Source organism: Exophiala bonariae (genome assembly GCF_035927105.1).
Source record: "Exophiala bonariae strain CCFEE 5792 chromosome Unknown scaffold_36, whole genome shotgun sequence".
NCBI classification, from domain to species: Eukaryota; Fungi; Ascomycota; class Eurotiomycetes; order Chaetothyriales; family Herpotrichiellaceae; genus Exophiala; species Exophiala bonariae.
Window position 1 is genome coordinate 1 of NW_027042511.1, and position 10167 is coordinate 10167.

The following is a 10167-nucleotide window of genomic DNA, read 5'->3' on the forward strand; positions in this document are numbered from 1 at the left end:
ACTTCCTTTCCTTGGTACAGGTGCCTTGACTCCCTTGGCGACCTTTCAAGTGACCTGGTTCGTAACATCGTCTATATTCCTATGTTCCCTTATTCTAATGATTTATAGTTCCATTGGACTTAATATTTCCTTTTCGGGATATCTTAGTCATGTGACCTAGCCTCGTATAGCCCCGTCGGCAAACTTTCCTAGGATTTCCTCCTTAGAAGATTCCATGGGTACCTACATGACTTGGCCTATATCTTGACTCTCGTAATATTAGTTCTAGATTATCCTAAATATAGGTATAGGATTATTAACGAAGTTAACTACGAGTAGTCCTATCTAAAGTAGTGATCGCGTATATATAGTGCTAGTAGCTTAGCCTAGATCTTACGACTCTCTATAGCTCCCTCGAGATTCACGAGATCCTTGAGATCCTAGGAGATCCAGCCTTGCCAAGTCACGTGATATAGCCTCGTTCTCCATCGGCTAACTTCCTTCCTTCGGACGGTCGTCTTGACTCCCTTGGCGACCCTTTAAGTGACCTGGTTCGTAACAATTAGTCTAAAGTTTCTATGCTAAGCCTTAGGGTTGGCCTCTCATACAAATTGTATGGGAACAATCATTAGTCTATATACACTAATGAAACACATTTTGGATAGGGTTTCAATTCATTAAAGAAAGAACGTATAGTCAGGCCGCTATGAATCCTGGGTGATGAGAGTGATAGTAGTTGTGTATATAGTCGATTGCGGGCTAAATGGTGGCCGAACAAATCGCATTGTAATTTGCCCACTTTCCTCTTCAAGATCAGCCGAGAGCTTTTGAATCCGATGTTTTTCAGGCAGACAAGCGTGTTCAACGTCTGAGTTGAGCCCTTCCTCTTCAATATCAATGATCCGTTGCGCGCAGAGAGCGGAGTACCGATCACGCCACGCTCCGTGGTAAAGGTCTGATTGCAGCATGAGACGGACAGCCTTTCGTCGTAGTTCTGGACAGCGGCAACGGGAAGCGACAAAGAACATGGGTGGAGTGATTCCAGATCGAAGCTGAACAGCAAGCTGTACTGCTGCGGCGCAGTCTTCCAGGTTTGGATGAATTCCTCAGCAAGATCGATGATCAATTTAAACCGATAGGTGTAGTCATCGAAAATGGTCTCGGCGTTTGTGTAATACGTCTCTATGATTATGATTGAAACGTGGTAGTAGAGGTGTAATAATTTCCTCGAACACACTTGGAAGGCTGTGCCCTCACGGAAATTAGAAGAATCCAGTACCCACTTCCACCGTTGCAAAATGTCAGTAAGATTCTGGTTTGATACTGAGTGCTTCAACAATTGGTCGTGTTTAAGAGCTAAAAATACATAATTCATCGCACGATCAAAATCCATTCTGGCTGCGTTAGGTGAATCATATGAAAGTGGAATGCCAGGAGGAGGGAGCCAGGGAGATCGGTCAGGAAATATATTGGAATGTCGACGATCCATACATAATGCAAATTGAACACGGAGTCGTTGTAAGGTAGGTGTGATCAATCCATTAATCAGATCCCGTGTCGGCCTGGAGAAAGCTTGAAGTTTGGAGTAGTCAATTGTACGGGATCTCCACGAATAGAGGAGGTTGAGCCCTGCTGTCAGATGAGTTAGACATGCTGCATCACCACTCCGAAGTTGTTCAAAACACATGAATAGAATGCATAACACCAGGATTATGTCCGGCCGGGAAGACATGTCAAGAGAACTGGTTCGAATGTGTCTTATCGCTTCATTGTAATGCTTCAAAGCCAATGACTGTGCAGCATTTGTAACGTGCTTCAGAGGCTTGTGGCACAATACAAAGTTGCCCACGGGCTCCGAGCTTTCATGGAGCGAAGCGAGTGCAATAAGGGCGTGCTTTATTGAGGATTCGATGTACCCAAGTCGAACCAGAACAGGAACCCAGTCATCTGCGTCTTGTAGTCCGAAGATTCTGTGAACGGTCCGGGTCCTGAAAAACAAGAAAGCCCTGCGCTCCTCATCACGAAGGTTTTGGGCTTGTGGGGAAAGCGATTGCGACAGTAACGGGTAACCTTCGCACGTCCTCTTAGTGTTCGTACATCGCAGGCAGGATGGTCGCGTCTCGTCACACTTGACGTGTCTAGGGGATCTAATTAGTGCTGCGACATTCAGGCTTCATCATACTATACCGAAGTCTGGCGAGAATCAGTTGCGAGATCTAGGGGATTGGATTTTCATGGGACAAACTTACTTGCACGTCAAGCAGCCTCTTCTGGATTTTGACCTTAGGATAACCACTTGGTTAGCAGGTGCCATTACTTAGCAGCCGACAGGGAGTACATCTATTGGAAGATGATGTAGGAGGTATTTTTGGAGTTTTCAGATGGGCAAAAGCAAGGTGGACGACAAAAGACTTGGCACGGGTGGAGAAATGATTTTGATTGGCTTGTTCGCATCTCTAGACAACCAACCAATGAAATGCCGCGTTTTTTCGGGTCATATTTCCTCCGTCTTACGTGTCTCTAACCTGTTCAGAGTATTACCTTCAATATGGCCGAAAATCTCCCATTGGGACTGTGCTTGAACTCAAAGGTAGGGTCACCGCCGTACGAATATTTACTCGGGTATGGCGTTTCGGGCTGCGGACGGTGTCTGGAACGGTTTGAGAAGAAGTGTAAGGCAATTAGACAAATCTTTAGAACTCCTTGGCAGCTTACGTCGGGGAGCGTGTGTCAACGCGATCAATGTGGCGGGATCAACCCAAATTATTACCAATTGTGTACTTGTTTCCTCCTTCTCTTGGAGAAGAGGACAACCAGATCAATCAAATTTGCTTGAAGAAATCTCTCTCGACCCTCCATTCTGTCATGAAGCTGGACGAGGAGGACATGTTCCTTGGCTTGTAAGACGTCTCTACGTAAAGTGGTTTCCATGAGACCAAAGAACTAGCAACATTTCAGAACAAACCTGGACAGATACTGCGTGGGTGAAGCTGTCCAACATTTCAGGGGAAAAAATTCCACAAAAGTTCTTACACAGCCACACGAGAACTGCAAATCGCGTGTCGGAATGCAGATAGTTCAACAACATTTCTTTCTCAAACTGGGTTCGCAGCTGCTTTCTTCCGAAGCGCTTCCGGAAATGAGCGTAAGATATTACCTGATGTCCGGTCGAAATGGATGATCGACATGGATGGGTCGCATTTCCTGCGCCCTAACGGCTCTAAAAGCAATAGTGAGACAGCAGCGTGGTGAGCTGTATGCTGTCAAGTCTTCATCTAGGAAGGGGACTTCGACGATGCTTCACCATTTCTCGACCTGCTTCACCAATAGTAACCCCTTGGTCCGTGCTACTTCGCTAAAGGAGCCCTATCATGTCGCAGTTGCCTCATTTATTCATGTCATAATGCCACAGCTGGCATGTTAAGAATTAGACTCGATCACTGGCTGTAAATCTTCCTCACTCCACCCCGCGGTCCGTAAAACCCTGCACAGGATTTCCGTTTTTTCCAATACATACTGGCCAATATTATCGAAATCTCTCTCCTCCAATTTGCTTTTGACACGTCCATACTCTTCTCGTAGCTCTCGATTCTCCAGAAGTACTCTCTTCATATCAAGATGATTCCTCAGGGACGTGCAGCCTTCGAGCATAACGTAGGTATTGTAACGCTGCTCCCCGTTCTTGCCAAATCCATGAGCTGCCTCTAACCGTCCATAACCTGGTTGTCGGAAGACGAACCGTCCCGGTACGTTCATTTCCCCACAATCGGTGTATTTCCCGTTCGCAAGCGCATGGCGAGTGGCTTCAAGAGAAGAAGGATGTACAACAATGTCGATGTCGAGCACTGGTTTGGCCTTAAGCATGGGGATGGATGTACTTCCCACATGCTCAATGGATACTAGGGCTACGCCTCTCAAGATACGTAGGAGTTGCTGTCGGATTTCGATATAGGTGAGCGCCCATTGGGGGTCGTAAGGTTCTATCTTGACCTTCATGTTAGGCCGTCTTCGCTGCGAACTTTTCGGAGGACAAAGCTAGTTGGTATGACTCTGAATTTTAGAGGTGATCGAAACTAAGAGAAGTAGTAGCAAAATTTTGCTGCAGAGTTTGCACTAGACGAACTGTTTTGCTATCCTAGAAGAGTGAAGAAAAGCCTCACAGAATGCTATGGCACAAACCTAAAGCGATAGATAGAGTAGGACGAGTACTTTGCAGAGGGGATCGTTTGTTCTTTGGCTGTTGTCTCAACTGGAGAAGTCGATGTAACTCTCAGGGGGTGAGAGGCAAGAAGTACTCTTCCTAAAGTAGCTTAGTCGCTTCAAGGGTTTGGGTGGACTGTCGTTCGTGACAGACCCCTTCATGTCGCGTGGCCCGCCGCAAATCCACGTTACACAGTTTTGTCGTACAGAATGGAATACCAGGTAATTAAGGATAAGATAATTATATCGGCTGTATCGCGTGTCATTCGATTTCTTATCGCACCGGGGAATTTCCCAACCTGTCCTTATAATTCTCGCAAGTAAAGGAGGGGGATCTAACACAATTGCGCGCGCGGTGTTTCACACTGCCTTGAAGTTACATCACGTGGTCCAGGTAGAGTGTGATACTAGCTGGGCCGAGGGCTTTGGCAGTCTTTCTTGAGGACGGTGATCTCTGTCTTCACCATGTATCACACATCTACGACACTTCGGTCTCACCTTTGCGAGCCATCTTTCCACACAGACGACATATCCTTGTTTCCAATATACTCGGCAATAGCACCTGCTATCAAATCAGTCCAAACTATTAGACACCCATCTGTTTACGAAAAATCTCGGCGTTGCCTCAGGTACCTCCATTTGCAAATATGAATCAGTTCTCACGGAAAATTTCCTTCCTCTAATCCTAAGTGCTTCGAAGACCCTTATGAAATTCCAGGGATATTCACCACGACAAGAGTCTAAGATGTACAACGAAGATAAACTCATACTTGTTCAGGCCATCAACTCAACTATGCTATAGGGAAGAGTAACAGTGCCAGAAATCAGCACTCTCGAGGCAATCACGTAATTTTTCCGAAATGTCCTTGCACAGACCACATTGATATTGAAGAAAGCTCCATCCAGGACCATAGCATAATGAGTTGAAGTGATATACCTTTCTGAGACGGCAACTACAAACGAGCTCAATCATCCCCCAATACTCCAACGAGCCACCACAAAGCGCAGAGTTAAGCCCACTCCCTTGACTACTAAGCGCAATCGTAGCTATATGTTGGACTCTTCAGCCACATGCCACCTTGGAGATGACATCCAGCCTCAGTGCTTCTAGATAAAGCTTCAGCAAACTTTCAAGGTGAGTTGAAGTCGCAAAAGTAATGTATTTCTTCACGGGGTATCCACGACCTTTCAATGATTTCACTTCCTCAGCCCCACTGGCCCAATGTCTATCTGAACAAGTGAAAAGAACGACTTCAAGCATATTACTCAGGCCTTCAGCTTCTAGTTAAGGTCCTCATTGAACAGGAGATAGAATGCGACCAGTACAAGACCCGCTGAAAACGCTCTAAATAGAGCGAACCCGGCTCCCGTAGCTTACCTTAACACCTAATGCGCAATGACCCTAAACGTTATATTGGAAGTGTGAGCTTTAAAACTTCTAACCTATCTTCTTTATATTTCGGCCGAGGAAGGGACTAACTCTAGCAGTCGCTCCTTTTCTCTTACTAAATACTCCTGGAAGGTCAATAAGCGAATACCGTATTTCTTTTAAATCGCTACCCGTTAATAGTAATATTAACTATATTAGCCTATAGCTAAAATAGCTAAGTAGAGATAATATTTAGTATCTCGTTTGTTTCCTCTCGCGTACGCTTCCTAATTCTAATATAGTAGCTAGACCTATAAACTTTACTAAGGCTATTATCTACATCTTTAATAGTTAGGTTCTCGTTTCTAAGCTCGATCTCCTACTCTCTAAATTTAGCGGGATCTAGTAGTATAGCGGCGTCATATTTAGTAATATCGTCTTCGTTAATATACACTATCTTTATACTCTTTTCATACGAATATATAAGCTTATCGCTACTAAGATCTAGGAAATACTAGGCGCTATACGAAAGTAAATATTTAGCGTAAAACTACGCGAGACGTAGGATTATATAGTACTTTACGCTAGTCTCGCGAACTACTCTCTCTATATCTACTTTAGCGAGAAATAATCTCGTACTCTAATCTTATCGCCTAGTAAATTATCCTACTTATCCTAATTATTAGTAAAGTAAGTAGTAGATACTATAATTATCTCTAGCTTAATCTCTTTATATACCTATATAATACCTTTAATCTAGTCTTATTATGAGCTCTAGTCTATTAGTAACGACTCTAAGTTTAGATGGATTCCCTTATAGCCTAAGGTAGCTTCGCGAAAGACGCTAAAGCTATATTATCTCTCTCAAAAAGAATAATCCCCTAGCGCTATAGATAAGAGCTTATTGTAAGGGTTTTGCTATAAATCATACGATTCGTATAGCTACTATATAACTAGGATTCTAAGCTAAAGAGAGAAAGAGAGAGAGTACGAGCTCTAGAGTAGGAGTAAAAACTCCTGCTTATCGATATCGCTTAGGTTACTAGAGTAACCCTTCGCTTCTATCGCACAGCCAGTCGTACAGGTCACGTGTAGGGGTAGTCCTTGGTATAGCCAACGGCCTCCATGGGTTCAACCCATCACATTGAACGTCCCCCTGACTGTGGAGGAGCCACATGCAATAATCAGCATTTCATTCGCTGAGGCATTACCCGGTTCTCCTTGCGTGTTGACTAATTTAACATTCAAGACGGGATGTTTCTACTCTATAGCGTTTGAGTTCTAGTGCCTACAAGACAACCTCGCCTCTATTGTTGAGAGGTGTGTAGATGACGTATTCATGCAGTAATTGTTCTAGACGACAGAAATCAACCTCCTACGGCATGCGCACTAGTACGCTCGGTGATTATCATGGAGCACAAAACACAACAGGCCCTCTCGGGCAGGATGCACTTATCCCCGCCTAGGTCTCGGGTAAATTGACTCATTGTCTTCCAACCTATTAAGGCCACAACTCCGTAGAAACATTTCCGAATGTGACACTATGCCACCTTCCTGAGTCCCTCGAACCCATGTAGACCGACCAGCATGGACTTGACCCTATACCTGCGTTAGCTTGCATGTGCATGTGTCCAACCCTAAATAAAATCCATGCCCGTTGTCAGCATTTCATGAGACAGGTACTCTTGTAGCCTCTCTTCTCATATTCACATATTTCTTCACAAATCATGGACGATGGGACCACCGTACAGACTTCTTGTGGCATCCTCCAAGGCCAAGTCGAAGGTCAAGTTCGTGTCTTTCGCGGCGTGCCGTTTGCATGTCCGCCGATTGGCGAACGCCGTTTCAAATCACCCACGCCGTTTCAATGGACCGGTGTACGCAAAGCCACATGTGCTGGACCGGCGGCACCCCAAGCGAACAGCAAGAATATGGATCGAATCAGGCAGCTCATTTGCTCTCTGGATAGAGAAGGGGTTCCTGGCATCATTGCCGGGCCACCCTACGTCTTCAATACTTATGACCATGATGACATATCCGAGGATTGCCTATACCTCGATCTATGGGCTCCGTTGAAGACACAGTCACGGAAGAAATATCCTGTCTACCTTTACTATCACGGCGGAGCCAACATCGTTAGCTCGGGTTCATTCCTACCAGAGAGGGGACATAACTTGGCTTGTCAAGAGGACATCATCGTTGTACGGCCGAATTACCGACTGGGTGCACTAGGCTGGGTGCATTTTGGCCTCATCTCAAACTCCGTTAAAGACGCCATAAATCTCGGCATCCAAGACCAGATCGCGGCATTGAAGTGGACGCACGTAAATATCGAGGCGTTTGGGGGAGACCCCGACAACATCACTGTGGGTGGAGAATCGGCGGGCGGCACTGCCGTCTCTCATTTGCTTGTGAACCCCGACGCGCAGAAATTGGTTAGACGTGCGATCGCCCAGTCCCTTTCGCCCTTCAACGTCTGGGCAACGCAGCAATCACCGGAAGCGGCCGTGGTCGCACGGAAATACCTAGACATGCTGCAGATCGAGGATCCGGCGCAGCTTATGGAAGTGGACGTGGAAAAGCTCTTGGCGGTCCATAATATCTTGTTGCGTCTCTTTCCAGCAGATGCGAATCTCGCATGGTGCCCGAGTGGCGGAGTTGTTGACGGACTTATCGTTCCCGAGAATCCAGCCCTGTGTCTATCAGTCAAGCCCTATCCCCGTAAGGACTTTGAATTGATGGTCGGCTTCGCCAAAGACGAATGGCAGTTTTTCCGCGGTCATTCTCCGACACTCATGGCAGGGACCCGCTCCGATGTGCTCGCCGTTCTCGCACAAGTGTTTGGGGACGAACAAGCTGAGGCTTTGCTCGATAGCTACCAAGAGATGCACGTGGACCACGATCACCGACAGCTCTTAAACGACATCATGTCCATGGAGTTTTTCAAGCTCTCTTCCATCTGTATCGGCCTTAATCTTGCCGATCAAGGAATACCAACGTACCTCTTCCAATTCGCCATCGACCTGCCCAGGGCTGGTGGAGCCATCCACACTGGAGACATGCCGTTCATTTGGCGGAACTTTACAACACGAGACCTTCAGAGGTGGCCAGCTTTCGAAGGTTTTGATGTGGAATTATTTCCACCAGTCTCAGCCTCATTTGGGAGTATGTATGGATCGTTCATCCGAAATGGCACACCTGGGAACCACGAAGATTGGCCGCCCTTTGAAGGTAGGTTTGAGACTATTTTGTCGTTCGGAACGCATCTCGAGGCACGGCCGGGGCTTCTTCAGGGTGAATGCAAGGCTTTTAAAATGGCGGGGATTTCTGGATTCCCAGCACTGCACGAACGCTTATTATTGAACGTGCAACGGGGTATCCGCGAGAGGATCACAGGTAGTTTGCCTCGAGAGGTTGTCACCAAGTGAGGTTGTTGCGAATACCATTAGTGGTAGATATGATTTGATGTCCGCGCGTCCAGGGCCTTGTTCTCGTGCGTATTGGCAGATTGCATTTAGCCTCCATGGCAACTTGTGTCTAAACATTCCGGCCACCATGGCTAGTATCATTGTCGACATCGCCAGAATAGTGCTCTAATAATGGACGTGGCGGTAAAGTCTTCTTGACAAGCGCATAGACGAGGCCATTTGGCAATTAACGTCATGTTTTTCACTCTTACTTCATCGGCAAGCAGTTGGAAGAAATTCTCGACGTTGCGAAGTTCACGAGTTGGCTGATTCTGGCGCTAGCGTACTTGCAACATACGCAAGCATGGGTAGGCCGACAAGCTGACCAAAATACGCACAGTGAAAGAACATTGCCACCCGCCACCATGCATTTTTCATTGGCCCTTGTGCTGAAGATCTATCCACAATGGTCTGGCCCCCCTGTGAATCTAGAAATGTACTCGCAACTACTGGCTGCTTTATTATTATCCAAGTTGTAGTGTGTGCGTCAATTGGTGGGATGCTTCATGTGAGGCAAGGGCCTTTCAAAGTGTTCGGCTGCTGGAGAAGCCACATCAGTCTTTGACTGGTGACCTCGCTTTAAATATATGCCGAATTAAGTAGAGCCGCAGCCAACCCGCAAACTGAAGTGAACGGGATGTTCTTGCAAGTCCTACCGCATTCTAACCTCGCTGCCAAGTCCCCTCCAAGTCAGGCCAATCTCGCCTGGACGCCTTACAAACGCTCCAACAATTTTCAGCCTTTGTCCCTCTGGCGCTGAAACCTACCAGCAACGCTATTAAATCATTCAGCTCGGGTTTGGCTGAGCCAACCATGATCTTCTATTCTAGGCAACATGGTTAGTGTGGTAGATCGTGCGACACTGAGCGAAACAAGGAACGATACTTCACCATTGCTCGTAACCTGATGATGTGTCACAATGCCAGGACCAAATTCAACGAAAAGAGGACGTTGTGCACGAGTTGCCATAATCGCAAAGCCCGTTGCAATGTGAGCTTGCACGGGATCACGTGTACCAGCTGTGCTCATGATGAAATCGTCTGCAAAGTACAGCCGGCCTCCAGTTTCGTAAGTGGGATATAGTCAGGTACTGTGATTCAACTCCTCATGCAGCAGCTAGGATCAGTCCATCGACGCGAGCGAAAGACCTAG

The 10167-nt window shown here is 46.5% G+C and overlaps 2 protein-coding genes across 2 annotated transcripts; one reads left to right on the forward strand and one right to left on the reverse strand.

The window, feature by feature from the left end:
- Positions 1 to 3372: 3372 nt before the first annotated feature.
- LTR84_009096 (uncharacterized protein) lies at positions 3373 to 3975 on the reverse strand (the record flags this gene model as incomplete). Its single annotated transcript, XM_064852638.1, has 2 exons — positions 3373 to 3391; positions 3497 to 3975. 2 exons carry the CDS (start codon positions 3973 to 3975, stop codon positions 3373 to 3375), a joined length of 498 nt encoding a protein of 165 aa, XP_064701102.1.
- Positions 3976 to 7275: 3300 nt separating this feature from the next.
- LTR84_009097 (uncharacterized protein) lies at positions 7276 to 8976 on the forward strand (the record flags this gene model as incomplete). The annotated part of the gene is made up of 1 exon (XM_064852639.1): positions 7276 to 8976. The coding sequence occupies one exon, from the start codon at positions 7276 to 7278 to the stop codon at positions 8974 to 8976; it is 1701 nt and encodes a 566-aa protein (XP_064701103.1).
- Positions 8977 to 10167: the final 1191 nt, after the last annotated feature.